The 16,818-nt window shown below is 39.5% G+C and overlaps 1 protein-coding gene across 2 annotated transcripts in view; it reads right to left on the reverse strand.

Annotated features, from left to right (window-relative positions):
• Positions 1-16,454, reverse strand: part of col1a1b (collagen, type I, alpha 1b) — a 94,402-nt gene extending 77,948 nt beyond the window's left edge. Inside the window, exon 1 of one of the 2 annotated variants that reach the window (XM_067429226.1) lies at positions 16,315-16,454. In XM_067429226.1, the coding sequence (XP_067285327.1) occupies positions 16,315-16,415 (101 nt within the window). In that variant the 5' untranslated portion in view covers positions 16,416-16,454. Of the gene's footprint in view, positions 1-12,887; positions 12,987-16,314 lie in introns of those variants that run through there. The other variant, XM_067429229.1, reaches the window with a different exon arrangement.
• Between the last annotated feature and the right edge of the window lie 364 nt (positions 16,455-16,818).

Here is a 16,818-nt window from a genome sequence, read left to right on the forward strand (position 1 = left end):
ACTTACTGTGTTCAAATTTTATTGCAAAACACCTTTGCTGATATTGAGGTGGGATACGGGTAGAGTTAGGGTCAGGTGTGGTGGTGTGGGTCAGTTTAAGGGTAAAGTTAGGGACAGGTGTGGTGGTGTGGGTCAGTTTAAGGGTAAAGTAAGGGACAGGTGTGGTGGTGTGGGTCAGTTTAAGGGTAAAGTTAGGGTCAGGTGTGGTGGTGTGGGTCAGTTTAAGGGTAAAGTAAGGGACAGGTGTGGTGGTGTGGGTCAGTTTAAGTTAGGGTCAGGTGTGGTGGTGTGGGTCAGTTTAAGGGTAGAGTTAGGGACAGGTGTGGTGGTGTGGGTCAGTTTAAGGGTAGAGTTAGGGTCAGGTGTGGTGGTGTGGGTCAGTTTAAGGGTAAAGTTAGGGTCAGGTGTGGTGGTGTGGGTCAGTTTAAGGGTAGAGTTAGGGACAGGTGTGGTGGTGTGGGTCAGTTTAAGGGTAAAGTTAGGGACAGGTGTGGTGGTGTGGGTCAGTTTAAGGGTAGAGTTAGGGTCAGGTGTGGTGGTGTGGGTCAGTTTAAGGGTAAAGTTAGGGTCAGGTGTGGTGGTGTGGGTCAGTTTAAGGGTAAAGTTAGGGTCAGGTGTGGGTCAGTTTAAGGGTAGAGTTAGGGTCAGGTGTGGTGGTGTGGGTCAGTTTAAGGGTAGAGTTAGGGTCAGGTGTGGTGGTGTGGGTCAGTTTAAGGGTAAAGTTAGGGTCAGGTGTGGGTCAGTTTAAGGGTAGAGTTAGGGTCAGGTGTGGTGGTGTGGGTCAGTTTAAGCGTAAAGTTAGGGTCAGGTGTGGGTCAGTTTAAGGGTAAAGTTAGGGTCAGGTGTGGGTCAGTTTAAGGGTAAAGTTAGGGACAGGTGTGTGGTGTGGGTCAGTTTAAGGGTAGAGTTAGGGACAGGTGTGGTGGTGTGGGTCAGTTTAAGGGTAGAGTTAGGGACAGGTGTGGTGGTGTGGGTCAGTTTAAGGGTAAAGTTAGGGTCAGGTGTGGTGGAGTGGGTCAGTTTAAGGGTAAAGTTAGGGTCAGGTGTGGGTCAGTTTAAGGGTAAAGTTAGGGTCAGGTGTGGTGGTGTGGGTCAGTTTAAGGGTAAAGTTAGGGACAGGTGTGTGGTGTGGGTCAGTTTAAGGGTAGAGTTAGGGACAGGTGTGGTGGTGTGGGTCAGTTTAAGGGTAAAGTTAGGGTCAGGTGTGGGTCAGTTTAAGGGTAGAGTTAGGGTCAGGTGTGGTGGTGTGGGTCAGTTTAAGGGTAGAGTTAGGGTCAGGTGTGGTGGTGTGGGTCAGTTTAAGGGTAAAGTTAGGGTCAGGTGTGGGTCAGTTTAAGGGTAGAGTTAGGGTCAGGTGTGGTGGTGTGGGTCAGTTTAAGCGTAAAGTTAGGGTCAGGTGTGGGTCAGTTTAAGGGTAAAGTTAGGGTCAGGTGTGGGTCAGTTTAAGGGTAAAGTTAGGGACAGGTGTGTGGTGTGGGTCAGTTTAAGGGTAGAGTTAGGGACAGGTGTGGTGGTGTGGGTCAGTTTAAGGGTAGAGTTAGGGACAGGTGTGGTGGTGTGGGTCAGTTTAAGGGTAAAGTTAGGGTCAGGTGTGGTGGAGTGGGTCAGTTTAAGGGTAAAGTTAGGGTCAGGTGTGGGTCAGTTTAAGGGTAAAGTTAGGGTCAGGTGTGGTGGTGTGGGTCAGTTTAAGGGTAAAGTTAGGGACAGGTGTGTGGTGTGGGTCAGTTTAAGGGTAGAGTTAGGGACAGGTGTGGTGGTGTGGGTCAGTTTAAGGGTAGAGTTAGGGTCAGGTGTGGTGGTGTGGGTCAGTTTAAGGGTAAAGTTAGGGTCAGGTGTGGTGGAGTGGGTCAGTTTAAGGGTAAAGTTAGGGTCAGGTGTGGTGGTGTGGATAAGTTTAAGGGTAAAGTTAGGGACAGGTGTGGTGGTGTGGGTCAGTTTAAGGGTAAAGTAAGGGACAGGTGTGGTGGTGTGGGTCAGTTTAAGGGTAAAGTTAGGGTCAGGTGTGGTGGTGTGGGTCAGTTTAAGGGTAAAGTAAGGGACAGGTGTGGTGGTGTGGGTCAGTTTAAGTTAGGGTCAGGTGTGGTGGTGTGGGTCAGTTTAAGGGTAGAGTTAGGGACAGGTGTGGTGGTGTGGGTCAGTTTAAGGGTAGAGTTAGGGTCAGGTGTGGTGGTGTGGGTCAGTTTAAGGGTAAAGTTAGGGTCAGGTGTGGTGGTGTGGGTCAGTTTAAGGGTAGAGTTAGGGACAGGTGTGGTGGTGTGGGTCAGTTTAAGGGTAAAGTTAGGGACAGGTGTGGTGGTGTGGGTCAGTTTAAGGGTAGAGTTAGGGTCAGGTGTGGTGGTGTGGGTCAGTTTAAGGGTAAAGTTAGGGTCAGGTGTGGTGGTGTGGGTCAGTTTAAGGGTAAAGTTAGGGTCAGGTGTGGGTCAGTTTAAGGGTAGAGTTAGGGTCAGGTGTGGTGGTGTGGGTCAGTTTAAGGGTAGAGTTAGGGTCAGGTGTGGTGGTGTGGGTCAGTTTAAGGGTAAAGTTAGGGTCAGGTGTGGGTCAGTTTAAGGGTAGAGTTAGGGTCAGGTGTGGTGGTGTGGGTCAGTTTAAGCGTAAAGTTAGGGTCAGGTGTGGGTCAGTTTAAGGGTAAAGTTAGGGTCAGGTGTGGGTCAGTTTAAGGGTAAAGTTAGGGACAGGTGTGTGGTGTGGGTCAGTTTAAGGGTAGAGTTAGGGACAGGTGTGGTGGTGTGGGTCAGTTTAAGGGTAGAGTTAGGGACAGGTGTGGTGGTGTGGGTCAGTTTAAGGGTAAAGTTAGGGTCAGGTGTGGTGGAGTGGGTCAGTTTAAGGGTAAAGTTAGGGTCAGGTGTGGGTCAGTTTAAGGGTAAAGTTAGGGTCAGGTGTGGTGGTGTGGGTCAGTTTAAGGGTAAAGTTAGGGACAGGTGTGTGGTGTGGGTCAGTTTAAGGGTAGAGTTAGGGACAGGTGTGGTGGTGTGGGTCAGTTTAAGGGTAGAGTTAGGGTCAGGTGTGGTGGTGTGGGTCAGTTTAAGGGTAAAGTTAGGGTCAGGTGTGGTGGAGTGGGTCAGTTTAAGGGTAAAGTTAGGGTCAGGTGTGGTGGTGTGGATAAGTTTAAGGGTAAAGTTAGGGTCAGGTGTGGTGGTGTGGGTCAGTTTAAGGGTAGAGTTAGGGTCAGGTGTGGTGGTGTGGGTCAGATTAAGGGTAAAGTTAGGGTCAGGTGTGGTGGTGTGGGTCAGTTTAAGGGTAAAGTTAGGGTCAGGTGTGGTGGTGTGGGTCAGTTTAAGGGTAGAGTTAGGGACAGGTGTGGTGGTGTGGGTCAGTTTAAGGCTAGGTGTAACGGAAGTGTCAACTGTGTAATTACAAATGTAACTACAGAAATTATTTACAGACGTAATTACAAGCAGGTATTTTTTTTAAATGTAAGTACAATGTAAAAACATGTATGTACACAATAAATGCATTGTATCAAATGATTAATTAAAATGTTAGTACATAGTAGTTAAGGCCACCTCATAAAAAGTGGGTCCACAATTTTCACTCAGAAATTACTAGTAGTTTCACAATTAATTAACTCATTCCCTGCCAGCATTTTTGATAATTTTCATAAAAGTTTCATGGTCCCCACAATATTTTGCCTGTTTTTAACTGCCGTTGTATGCATATATTTATGTTTGGTTTGGTTGTGATGTAAAAGCCAAAACCCAGAACGTGGCTAAACACTGCCACATCCTCAAAAACTCAGTTTGGAAAGGCAAACTAAAAGAAACAAGTCCATCCATCCCTCTCTCACCAAAACACACAAAGAGTTTTTTTGCCTGTCTCCACCTGCCCACTACATTACTCGAGTCCTCAATCCTGTCTGGTTTAAGTGTGCTCCCCTTTGAAACCCCTGCTCACTTATCTCAACCCCATTCACCTCCCGTCACCGAGAAAAAAAAAGAGGCTTGGATCCTGGAGAAGTCTCGCCTTCATCTGCCATGTCCAGACACACCCAGAGCTCCACCACAGCAGACCTCGCATCTAATCAAAGTTTTTCTTAAAGGCATAGTTCATGACTAAAGTAATTTTAAATCTAAAGGCAAGAATAGCCTATTGAATAAACAAATGATTTGAGCTTTAGTTTGTTCCTCACACAAAGCTATCGTATGATTTCAGAAGACTTAATATATAGTGCACATTTAATACGGACTTGTCCCCTATGGCTTCTCTCCATTCTTCCCCCTTGACTTTATCAGACTTTATGTCTCCACGTCCCCCAGACTGCCTCATAGACAGTAAAAGATTGCCTGCGAGCGTCTCCTCAGGTCTATACGGTAATTTCTCAACTGTGCGACAGAGTCGCGTTGGTTATGACGCAATCGTTAGCCTATTTTTACAAAAACAGCTTCTGCGGGGCGATAGTGTAAGATACAAGGTAATGGAGCCTTTTATGCATTGTCGTGTTTCTTTAGAAATAAACAAAGGACAAATGGAGTCTTTAAACGTCTCAGATGTAAAGTTATTCACTGTCAAAGTGACTCAAAAATGAATGGGAGTCAATGGGATGCTAACAGCAGGTGATGGCTTGGTTAGCAATGGCCGCCCCTATGGGTGGAACGCTTTCCGAGCGCTAGATTACCCCCTTGCTCTCTCGTTGACTGCGCGCGCCTCGTCCGTTTGGGGAGGTGTTTATACTCGACGCACAGACCGGGTGCGGCGTGATGAGACGTCATTCTCGGCCAGCAGATTCATCTGGAACTCGTGGCTCTTCGGTTGCGTAGCCGCACGCAAAGTTACGAAATTTGACGTGCACAACGCCAAGCAAAATGGGGTCTTGCACACTCCGCGTTGTTGTCATTTTTTGAACACAATAAAACACAATCGTTTGCAGTTTTCATCCATTTTATTTATTGTTTTTGGTACTTAATTAAATGCATTTTTTTAAACAGGCTGAGAGTCCATGCTTTTATTGTTTTTGATTGTTTTGTTCATTTATTGTAGTTATTTAAAATGTTTTCCATATTTAGAGTTAAATAGTCTTTAGAAATTAAAGTTTATGGATCTTTGAAAAGGTGGAGCTGCATTATTATGCCATTATCATTATTATAGATGAAAATGGTCTCAGAACGACAATATTATTGTTTATTGCAATAATTTCTTGGCCAATTTATCGTCCAGCAAAATTTGTTATCGTGACAGGCCTACGCACAAAGAGGTTCAACTGGGATCTAAGAGTAACTGTTATATTACCGAACCAGACCTCTATACCATAGAGTATGATGGATTCAATACAGCCATGATAAAACAGCAACCTGACCCTCTGAGCAAATCCAAACAGTCTGAGCCTCCGTAAAAAGTATTGTTTTGTTGCACCTTTCGACACAGATTATCCACAAGCGCACCCCCCCCCCCCCCATCCCCCCCCCCCATCCCAAGTGTCTGTGTATATTAAAGTGCAAAAAACGCTTATTTAAATAGGAAGTCTGCATGTTCTGTGTGTCTCAGTTTGGTCTAATATACACTCACTATGCGTGTGGTGTTTTCAGCATGCATTTCACTCATCTCCAGACACTCACTTCACTAGCAGTTTCACCATTTCATTTGAGAAAACTATTGTCAGATACACACAGAAGGTATTCAAAAGGTATTTACTACAACACCACAGAATAAAATACATTTATATTAGAAAAAACTTAAAGCACTATTTTTAATTTTTCATCCACAATTTTTAAACCTCTTTTGTGCAGTGATTGGTTTGCCAATGTTTTATGCATTTCTTTGATTACCACGGTTTATTAAAATACATTTGTATTAAATCATAAAACACAGAATCCAGAAAAAATCTGGAAAAAAACAAAACATTTCATTGGGCTTGTACATTTTTTAATAATTATTACATTTGATGGCTTGTAAAAAGAACAACACAGAATTGGTTGTGTCATTTTTGGATCTCGACATCACTAATTCATTGCATGGAAAAGAGCAGCATGGATATTCTGCCAAGCATCTCCTTTTGTGTACTGAAGTAAGAAAATCATAACATGAGGGTGAAAAAATGGTGCCAAAAAAGGTCAAATTTGAATTTTGAAGGCTTGCCAACCGAATGAAAGCCTGTTAACAAAGACTGCATCATTGTGTAGTTAAATGGCCCGGGGATTTGAAGTTTCTGTTTTAATGGGGACAATTTTGTCCTTAATGTCCAGAGGGAAACTATTTTGTATTACTAAAATAGATTTATTAAAGAAAATGAGGGTGAAAAATACAAATTCAAAAATAAATACACCCTTCTGCCAAAAATGCATGGAGTTGTCGTTAACACAGACAAAATGATCAAAGAAAGAAAGAAAAAAAGACAAAAAGGTTAACAGAAAAATTAATGCATTCTTTTTCAATAGATTAGGGACAGATATTTATAACATCTTGAGCTGGTGTGGGAAAGTGTCATTTACTGTGAGTAAAACAGCAGGTAAAATTAACAATGATCTAAACACCAGACCCCCATCCCCATCCTGCCCCATAAAAATAAAAAATAAAAGCCTGTATATTTCTCATTGGCCAATTAGGAAAATTCTTTTCAGTCACAATTTCTCAGTAAATGAAATGCGTCTTATGCCTCTTTTTCTAAGACTCACTAAAGCATGTCTTACTTTTTCCATCCCCTCATGCGAAATCTGATCCCTTTCTTTTCCCTTGTCTTTCTCCCGCAAAGAGGTCGACTCATTTGGAAACGCCGGAGACCTAGTCTATTCTTAAACTTATTCTACCAGACACAAAGACTTTAGTGCAGAAAATCAATGCCTTTTAAAAATGAACTATCCTTATTAATGATGATTTGGTTGGTTGCAACATTTCTGACCGATTTTAAAAACCTGGAGAACTGGGATAGGGAACATAACTTCCTCACACAAGCGTTTAAGGTTTAGAAACATCTTGAAGTGCTTAAGCAGATGGAGGCTTCAGGCACTGGTCCGCTGTGTGAAACATGTTTAGATAACACAACATTTACAGCAGGACAGTGTAACTAAAAACTAAGGCAAAATGGCTCCTATACACAATATACAATGTGCTTTAAAACATTTTCTTTTGCCGCATGAGCAAAACAAGACACATATAGCATGTACAGACCACTTATGTCATTTTGTGGTGAAAGATGCTCATGGAAGAGCATGTTTAAATGCAGGAGCTCATTGTTATTGTATAAGTGATGAAGCTATAAGACATTTTATGCCTGCTGGTGCCTTTGAGAGGTAATTGTCTGGTTCAAAATCTAAGAACCGCAACTAGTGAACGTGGAGAGGTCACCACGTCTTTGTCTCATTCTCCGCCCTTTCTGACTCACAGACATTTTTACTGGAGAGGACTGTTCTCTGGTGTAGATAAAGCAAAGATTGTGACTTTCATCCCAGCTAACAGAAATATATGCTCTAGATGTTTTAGCTCAAGTTATAAAAACATTATTTTTTAATGTTCTCTTTTAAAATGACCCGCTTTTTTTCTTGTTTGTTCTTGGTTATGCGAATGTTAAGGGACCATTCCATTTCATTTCATCATTCAGCAAACATTAAACATTTCAGTATGTCCAGAGAACATTCAAAAGAAAACAATTATAATATTTAACCCCTTAGCTGTCAAACTTAAAGCTACACTATGTAACATTTCCGTCCGCTAGAGGGCGCCTATTCAAAACAAAGGTGTAGTTTGATGATGTCAAGTTTGAGCGCAGCATCTTGGGACGTGTTCTTCACCTCACAGCTGGTGGAAAAGAGTCGGGAAAAAATCATGTTCATGGATGCGATTATTAATGTCACTGTAGTGTGAAGCAGAGCTGGAGGGAGTGTTGTGGAGCTGAGCACGGCTGCTGGAGTAATTGATACACACACACACACAGCTCGCGAGCAGCGGGACTTTTATTATGATGGGACACAGTCGCCGGCGCAATTTCTGCTTTTCCAGTAATGAGTATGAGAGAACGCAGCTCTGTTTATCATATTAGTTACTCTGTGCGTTTGCTTGCTGTGACACTTGTTCACACTGCTAAGAGTAAAGTGTTTCTGACAAATAAAACCTCCAACTGAGGGTAACGCAAATATGACGCAATTGACAGTGACTCCTTACACATCCCGGTTCATTGGTTAAAATTAGTGTTGTCAAAAATATCGATATTTCGATATGTATCGATACTGGAATATCTGAAACGGTACGATTCTCAGTTTTTACAGTATCGATACCAGCTGCGCTCTCCTCTCCGACCGAAAGCGAGTTGACACGCACTGGCATATTCTCACTCAGCCCGGTTAACCTCTGAGCACGGCGAACGCGCGTTCTGCTGGACTTTTTCCTCATGACAGTGTGTTAGTGTTAGTGTGTGATCGGTCTGAATTTCACGCGGGATTGCACATAAATTAATTCTACTAATCTCCGCAGATTTCGTGCTCACATCTGAAGCGCACAGACATAGCCTACCGTAATAAAGCCGCCTCTGACATGATACAAGTGCAAACATTTGCTTCTTTTTCCAGCTTATTATTGGTCAAATACACTCAAAGAATTATCAGTGCACATCTGGAAGAGTATTAACGTAAACACAGTCGCAAACAGTTGAACGAGTGATGAACGAGTAACAGGAACAGTGTTTAGGATCCATGCGTCCGTTAGTCTTAAAGGGACCGCAGTCATTTGTTATTCAAACTACAAAAAGACAAACGATCAACTGCTCTTGACGGATCAACTTGTGTAACTTTAATAGTTTCATCTGTACGCTATTTAATTTTTTTACAAAGAACATTATCCAATGTTGATTTAAATGTAATTAGCCAACTATGCATTTTTTTAAATTCAGTTTCTTACCTGGATGTTAGACCTACCTGAAAAAATAAAGCAGTCTATTTAATTTGTATCTTCTATTCTATTGCATTTATTTGTGCTATAGTTTGTAATCTGTTTATTTGTTCATATTTTATTACTGTTTACTTGTCTTTTTAAATTCAATTTACCATTCGAAATCAAGCTTTCTTGTGCTGTGTGTAAGCTATTGCAACACAATTATGTTACCCCAGTGTAAAAAATACATTGAGATAGCAAAAATTTGTGAGATAATTTTAATAGTAATTGATCAATTGATCAATAATTGTTCAAATCAAAACGATGCCCAACCCTAAGGAACATGCTGGCCACATGAATTTTTAGTAAAAAATAACAATGAATAATAACAAGTTCTGTTGTCATAATAAGCATCTTTTTTTTTTTTTTTTACTGTGGTATCGATTTAGTATCGATATATCGATATTTTTGTCTGGTATCGTATCAAAGTCATAATTTTGGTATCGTGACAACACTAGTTAAAATAGCAATTTTCTCACAATTTACAAAAAGTTGGAAACATTTGGGATTTTGTAAGAACTCAAATGAACAAAATATATAACACTGGCCTAGTGCTTTTTGGATATTTTGCTGCAAAAATCTTACATAGTGCACATTTAAATGGTTGTAATTTAAGAATGCTTTGGTCTTGTTTTAAAGAAGACACTCGGCAGATTATTCAATGACAGTATGAAAAAATGGACGTTTAAATTTAAATGTAAATATTGTTTTTTTTAGATATAATAAATATTTTACTAAATATTCTTTACTATAAAATTACTATACAATCAAAGCAATATGTCTAACCTTAACAATTCAAAACAGAGTTGTGCTATCCATTTGATTGTTACAGCAGTGTTCTGTAATTTATTGTGTATTTTCTTAACACATAAAACAACTTTATTATGTTTTCTGAGCTATGAAAGAAATACCTAAAACAGAATTAAGGAATACAAAATGTCCTATGGGATATTCCAGCTAACAGGGAACGTTCTCAGATAGTTCTGGAAAATTGTTAAATTTTACAATAAAATGCCAGCCAAACTTAGCCTCGCCCACAAAATTTTTAGGGCGGGCGGTTCAGTCTGGACTCGATCCATAGAGCAGTGACTATCTCCAAACAGAAACTGTTTAGACCAATGAAATCATCAGGGCGGGCTTTAGACGATGACGGACAGATGATCAACAGTAACGTAATCATCACGTCATCAAAGGGGCTTGGATTATATTTGTTCGAATCCTAAACGGAGAGCTTTTTTGTAGGCTATATGCATTCACCTTCACTATTTCTCTCAAAAATGATGATCATGTTGGGATCATGTTAAATGGTCTATATATCACATAATAGTCGCTTCAACCCGCGGACATAGAAAACAACCAGCGGGGAAAAAAAGCGGACTTGGCAACACAGTGCAGTTGAGCTCTGTCTGTTGACATTTGACAATGCGTCGCTTCGTTGCTCTGATTGGTTGTCGGTCTGTCCAATTGAGGTCTTTCCTGGTTCGGTTGAAACACGCCTCATAATCACAGCCCAATGGAGCAGTTTCAGACTCATATTCTGACTAGAATTGAGTATGACCACGTCAGGCTAATAAAAATGTGTAAGGATGATTCAATTCAATTTGATGTAATTTTAATTTTAATTGAAATGCAAAAACTTTTTTTTTTTGAGTGTGGAATGTTTTTCTCCTGAACTGTTGTTTTAATTTAATGTTTTTTTAACTGTCACCTTTTTCATATCACATATTTTAGTTAATATCTTAAATTAGGTATCATTCGAAAGTTTAAGAACTCAGAATGTATCCTGTGAAAACTGGTTTGAAATTGGACATTGCGTTACCATAAAAAACAAAACTTTATATTCTTTAATGGACTCCTTCCCTAGTGGGGGTTGTCACAAAAACGTCATTTTAAACTTCTCTTTTGTTGTCTTTTTCAAAATTTAAGCTAGTTATCATTCAGTATATCTTCATAATGTTAAATGAATGCATTAAAATAGACATTACTGATCTGCTGAGATCTCATGGAGTCTGTAAATTCAGACTGGAGTGGTTGCATTGATACTGAATCAGAAGAACCCTTTGAGAAAGATATTTTAAGACTGCAAACTAACCAACACATGTTGGTCTTCGTCATCATCCAGAGCCATGTCATTATAAAGATGACACTATAAAAGTGATGTTTTTATACAGTAAGTATATGGAGTATGTGGAGATGTGGGAACAAGATTTGTTTCTGGTTTTAAACCTGATTTTAATCTCAAGCACAATGCTTTCTCAAGTGTTTCAGAAACATTGCTAATGCTTATCATTGCTAATGGTGAGATTCACAATGCTTCAACATGTTTCCAATAAGTGCACACCTAAAATTTTCCATCTGCAGAGAAGGGTTGCAAATGACAGCTCCAGATGTTTCAGTAGCAGAAGCAGACTCTCTACTGCCTCTCTATCTCCCTCTGTTGTCTAGACAGTGCCAGTTTCAGAACAAATCTGGCACAAATACTGCTCTTCTCCAAACTAAACTCACCTTCCCCTGAGCCTATAAACTTATTTGTATTGTCATTTTATAAAATTCATTGCAAACTGCACGCTGAAACAAAATGTCAAACGTTTTTGTGTTACCTTTGCTTGTTTCATGAATTGCTTTCTTTTATACATTTTTTAAAAGGGCCCATTAACACCAATGATGATTACGATAAAGCTCTAGTTCTAAAAAGAGCTATAAATAAAAAAGAACAGCTAGTCCACAGTCAGCACAAAGAAATACAACGCAAACTATATCCCTTCCAGAACAACTTTTCTAGCTGATGAACGATAAAAGCCAATCAGAAACCATCCAGCTTTAAAGAGTTTGAGCATTTAAAGTGACAAAACTGCAGCATGCATTTTACGTTTAAAATTAATTATTGTCCACTGGTGTGAATGCTAATATAGTTACCGCTATAGTGATCTTTATAGCTTTCGTTAATGGTGTGAACGGGCCTTTAATGTTTCAATTTGGCATTAAACAGCCTATAATAATACAATTCAAATGCAGATATGTTGTGGAAGATGAATTTTAGATAGTATTTCATATTGCAAACAAAGGAATTACTATCAATAAGCAGCATTTTTGTCATTTTATACACGATACATGTCCTCACTTTACAGTATATTTACACTTAACACTCACAGGAGGTCAGTATGTGTAATATTTTTCCTCTGCAATAACAGTGATATCTGCAATAAGTCAAGACATTGACATTGAAATTGACTTTCACTAGTTTGTGTGTGCATCTAATCCTTGAAAGTACATATTGGTAAGGACAGTCTCAAAATAGCACAAGCACAGACATGTATCAGAATCACTGACAGGTTTAGCTATTTTTTCAAGACTTGTATGTGTGTTAGACACTTAACATGAGCCTCCACATCTTCCCTACACAATGATTTAGTGTTGTGCATCATGACAACGTTCATGTGAATTTGAATGATATTGACACGCTGGATTGATTTTCAACTAAATATTTACAATGAGAGAATAAATAAGGGCGATGATGTCATTAAAAAAATGTCAAGTTGTAGTGCTGCAGAGATATCAACCTTAATTAGCAGTAGCATTACTAGCCCCGGCCCGACGGGTGTCGTAATACCAGTCTCGGCCATGGGAGGCGGTATGCGGGCAACATAACCACCAGCCAACCTGCAATACACTAATAACTTGCGCGGCTTAGCTTTAATAGACGGCAGATAAATGGCTATCCACTTGTAACCACGCCCTTAATTATGCAGAACCTTAAGGCTTTATATAACGGAAACGAATGAGTTATAAAAAAATTCACCCCCCTCAGAGTTGTCATGAAGATCAAAATTAGCCTTATAAGCCAAAACCACAATTTGTACCAGGCTGTAAACATGTTTTTTTCTGCTTTAAAGTTGAGAATTTTAACATGGGGCTCAATGAGATTCTGCTCCCTTCTGGAGCCTGCCTCTAGTGGCCAGTTAAGGAATTACAGTTTACATTACTTCCGTATTGGCTTCAAGAGAGATCGCGGGAGGTTGCCGCTTGGTTTTTACCTGATCGGAAAAAGCGGAAGTGCGGGTGCCTGGCGACTGTGTCCCGACCCGTCATAATAAAAGTCCCGGTACTCGCGAGCCGTTTAGAATAGGTGCCCTCCAGTGGACGAAAAGTTGCATAGTGCAAATTTAAAGAAAAAGTAAATCTTTTCAAAATGGCCACTACTGTAACGGGCAGTGTCTTCATGTAAGATGTTGATTGTGATCTGTATGATGAGAGGAATCAGGTATACTTAGATTCATTATTCAATAAAAAGTTATAAACATTTGAAAATTGATTTTTTTAACTGGTGGTGGCGCTATAGAGTTGGCCATAGAGACCCCAAATTTGGACAGATTAGAATTCATTACCATCTCTACAATTGTGCCAATTCTCATTATTTTCCTACTTGCGGTTCATAGGGCCACCATAGACTCTCATGGGGGAGGAATAATAATAAAGATAAAAAGGAACACTAACAGAAGATACAACAGCAGCTACAGTCGCTTCAGCCTCTTCAGACAGCAAAGAAAGATTTTCAGACTGTCTGGTCGAGAGTTTGACAAACTGCCTTTGTGGAAATTCAACATTGTGTTCAGTTATTTACGAGAGGCTGTTGCGTGATTTACGGTGGTCTGGCGTTGGTCATGTCTTGAGATGTGAACTACAGACAGAACCTGCTTAAAAACTGAATTCAATGCCTGTACTCTCGAAACCTCTATGAAATACTTGGTTTATTTATTTATTTAAAAAGGGACAGTGTACATTAATCAACATTCATGAATAATGTACCAAATTTAGCGCCAAGGCTAGTTTTTCATTGGCAGTCGGTTACACTTTAGTATGGGCAAACACACATTTACTATTAACTACGACTTTTGCCTCAATAAACTCCTAATTTACTGCTTATTAATATTTAGTAAGGTAGTTCCTGTAGCGTTAAGGTTAAGGTATTGGTTGATTAAGGTATGTAGAATAAGGTCATGAAATATAAGGCATTGATATGTGCTTTATAAGTACTAATAAACAGCCAATATCTTAGTAATATGATCAAGCAACTGGTTAATAATGAGAATTGAACCCTAAAATAAAGTGTTACCAAATACTCTGTGCAACATGAAAGCACATGCACAGTAATGTGTATTATTTTAATAATTTATGAAAATGTATAAATTAAAAAGTAGAATTTGCATTAGAATTAACAGGACATACACTACCTTTCATAAGTTTGGGTACAGATAAGTTTCTCTTCATCAGGTAAGTCACCTGTTCAAAGAGGGCTAGAACAGCATTTAGTTGAAACAGAAATCATTTGTAAATGACTGTCACTCTTGATCAACTTAATGCATTTTTTTTTTTTTTGTACAAAAGTATTAATTTCTTGAAAACATTTTTTTTTTTTTACCAAAAAGAGTAAATGTAGGTACTTCAACTCACTGGCAGGAATAAGTATGAATTTGCCATCTAATATGCAGTGAACAACAAATAAAATTAATACAATATCTATAAACAATTTCTATTATACCTAAATAGTTGTTTAGCAATATTTTAGACACTGTGAGAAAATTTTTTTTTTTAACATCTGACCGTTTTAAAGGATGCATGAAGACAAATGACAGAGACTGGGCATTTTCTAAGGGAAAGAGTGAATCACGACTCAGAAAATAAGCAGAGGTTAAATGCAGCTCAACCATAATCCTCTCTGCCTTTAAAAAGTCTCTACAAGCCATTCAAATATCCTTTCCAGTAACCTCTGTGTTATTATGCTTCCGTGAAGTGCTATTGTTTGCGAGATAATATACTTATTACTTGTAGAATAGCTCTGTTTTGCTAACACATTTGGGTATCAACAATTTTTCTAAAGAACAAAAATGCGGCACTGGATTCTTATCCCTCACACAAACACACACTGTTTTTGGACCTTTTTAGCTAAGACCCCCGCCTGGGTGCAAGCTGCAAGACCTCCTCCATTACGGCTCAAAAGGCACTGAAGTGTGTCCAGAGAAAACAGTTCACACACCACACACACACACTCACATCACTTTCCTACTGGGATGACACACTCAGCACTAGAGGAAGAGTCGACAGAGAACGGATACAGGGACACACTCGTACATACAACCCCCACTGACAAAATAAACTGAACTTCATACACTAACAATAATGGATTTCCCTGTGAAATGTGAAGATATCTTTAATGCTTAGTTGAATTATATTCTCATTATTCTAAAATAAGTGCATAAGTGCACTGACAGTTTCCTTCCACATCTTCCAAACACACAGCAGTCTGCTCTTTTAAAGCTAAATTACTCTATGCTCCACACACTGCGGAATAATTCAATAAAGTGCAACCGTGCCCAGCCCACACACTTTTAAAGTGGCTTGGTTCTGGAAGTTTTGAAGCAAAAATGTAAATGAAAAAAGGACGGACGGACGGAGAGAGGGAGAGAGAGGGAGAGAGAGAGAGAGAGAGAGAGAGAGAGAGAGAGAGAGAGAGAGAGAGAGAGAGAGAGAGAGAGAGAGAGAGAGAGAGAGAGACAACTACATATGTGCCAATTTTTGTCACTTACTTAGGAATAGGAAAGTGATTAAAAACTGGCACATGTGTAGTGATTGTAATGAACTTTGGGGTCTCTAGGACTATAGTCTATAGCGCCACCACCAGTTCTAAAATTGCCTGTTTTGGTGCAACTGTCTTTGATTGGTGGAGATTTCTTTGCAAATTCGTAGGTAATGTTGTTTCCCATTAATAAACATGATTATTTGAAAAATAAGATGAAAATGCAGGCTTGCTGCTTCAACAAAAGTATAGCTGTGGTCCTTGAATCTGATTGGCAAGCCTTTGGAAGTTCAATGATGTCAGTTATTCAAAAACGCTTTGGTCAGAGCAGGATGTCGAACTTTTCTAAATACAGCAAGGTTTTATAACTTTACTAATACAAAATGATTAATCAAAATATGCATTGTGCATTTTTGCTTTATTATGTTTTTATTTAATTTATGAAGATGTGTTGCTGAATTGTTAAAAATTGCAATAGTACAATACACAACTAATTTTGCATAATATAAAATTATGTTGTGGTGCTGACTGTGTAAAGTTGTAAATATAATTACGAGTTCCGAGCACATGAATGATTGAGTAAAGACATACAAGTAAGAAACTCTGAATTCCAGATGACACACGAGTTTGAACATTGGAAGAAGTGTTGACTGAGACTTTAGTTTGTGTTGACCGTTTCAGACAGACAGACTTACATTCACAAGTAGTTCGGTCCTTTACAAGAGTGAAAACAGCAATCTCACCTCACCAATAATATATTTTCATTTACCCCCTAATTGTATTTTGATGAACTCTAGGCCTAGCTTCTCCTGTGTGAGGTAGGCTACTTTATAACTAGTTTTGTCTCGTGTGTTTGCATGTTTTCATGTATGATTTCGGTCACTTACAGAGACGGAGATATGACGAAGCTGTGTGTCACCTGAAGGTATAAGATCCACTGGTTTCTGTGTTTTGTGGTTTTCGAGCGACTCAATGCTCCGCTCTCCATGTTGTAAATAAACACCGGTTGTGTTAACGTATATCCCGGTTCGTCTACACTGCAGGTTCTCCTTCCGCCAGAAGGTGGAGCCAAGTGATCGTATTTATGAGTGATTCATTGAATCATTCACTCTACCGATTCGTTCAAAACAACTGATTCATTAAAGAACGAAACACCACTATGAATCATTTCGTTTGGTAAAGCACAGCAGAAATAGGTAACTGTCAATATTACCAGGGTTGCCAACTCTCACGCATTTGGCGTGACACACACGCTTTCGGGCTCGGTGTCACGCTCTCACGCTGCCCAGCTTAATCTCACGCCAAATTGCCAAACCTGCTTTTTATATTAAACAAAGCTAGGCCTATAGATTTTATAATTATAATTATTATGAATATTATTACGTTTTAAT

The sequence above is a fragment of the Pseudorasbora parva genome, chromosome 21 (assembly GCF_024679245.1).
Source record: "Pseudorasbora parva isolate DD20220531a chromosome 21, ASM2467924v1, whole genome shotgun sequence".
NCBI classification, from domain to species: Eukaryota; Metazoa; Chordata; class Actinopteri; order Cypriniformes; family Gobionidae; genus Pseudorasbora; species Pseudorasbora parva.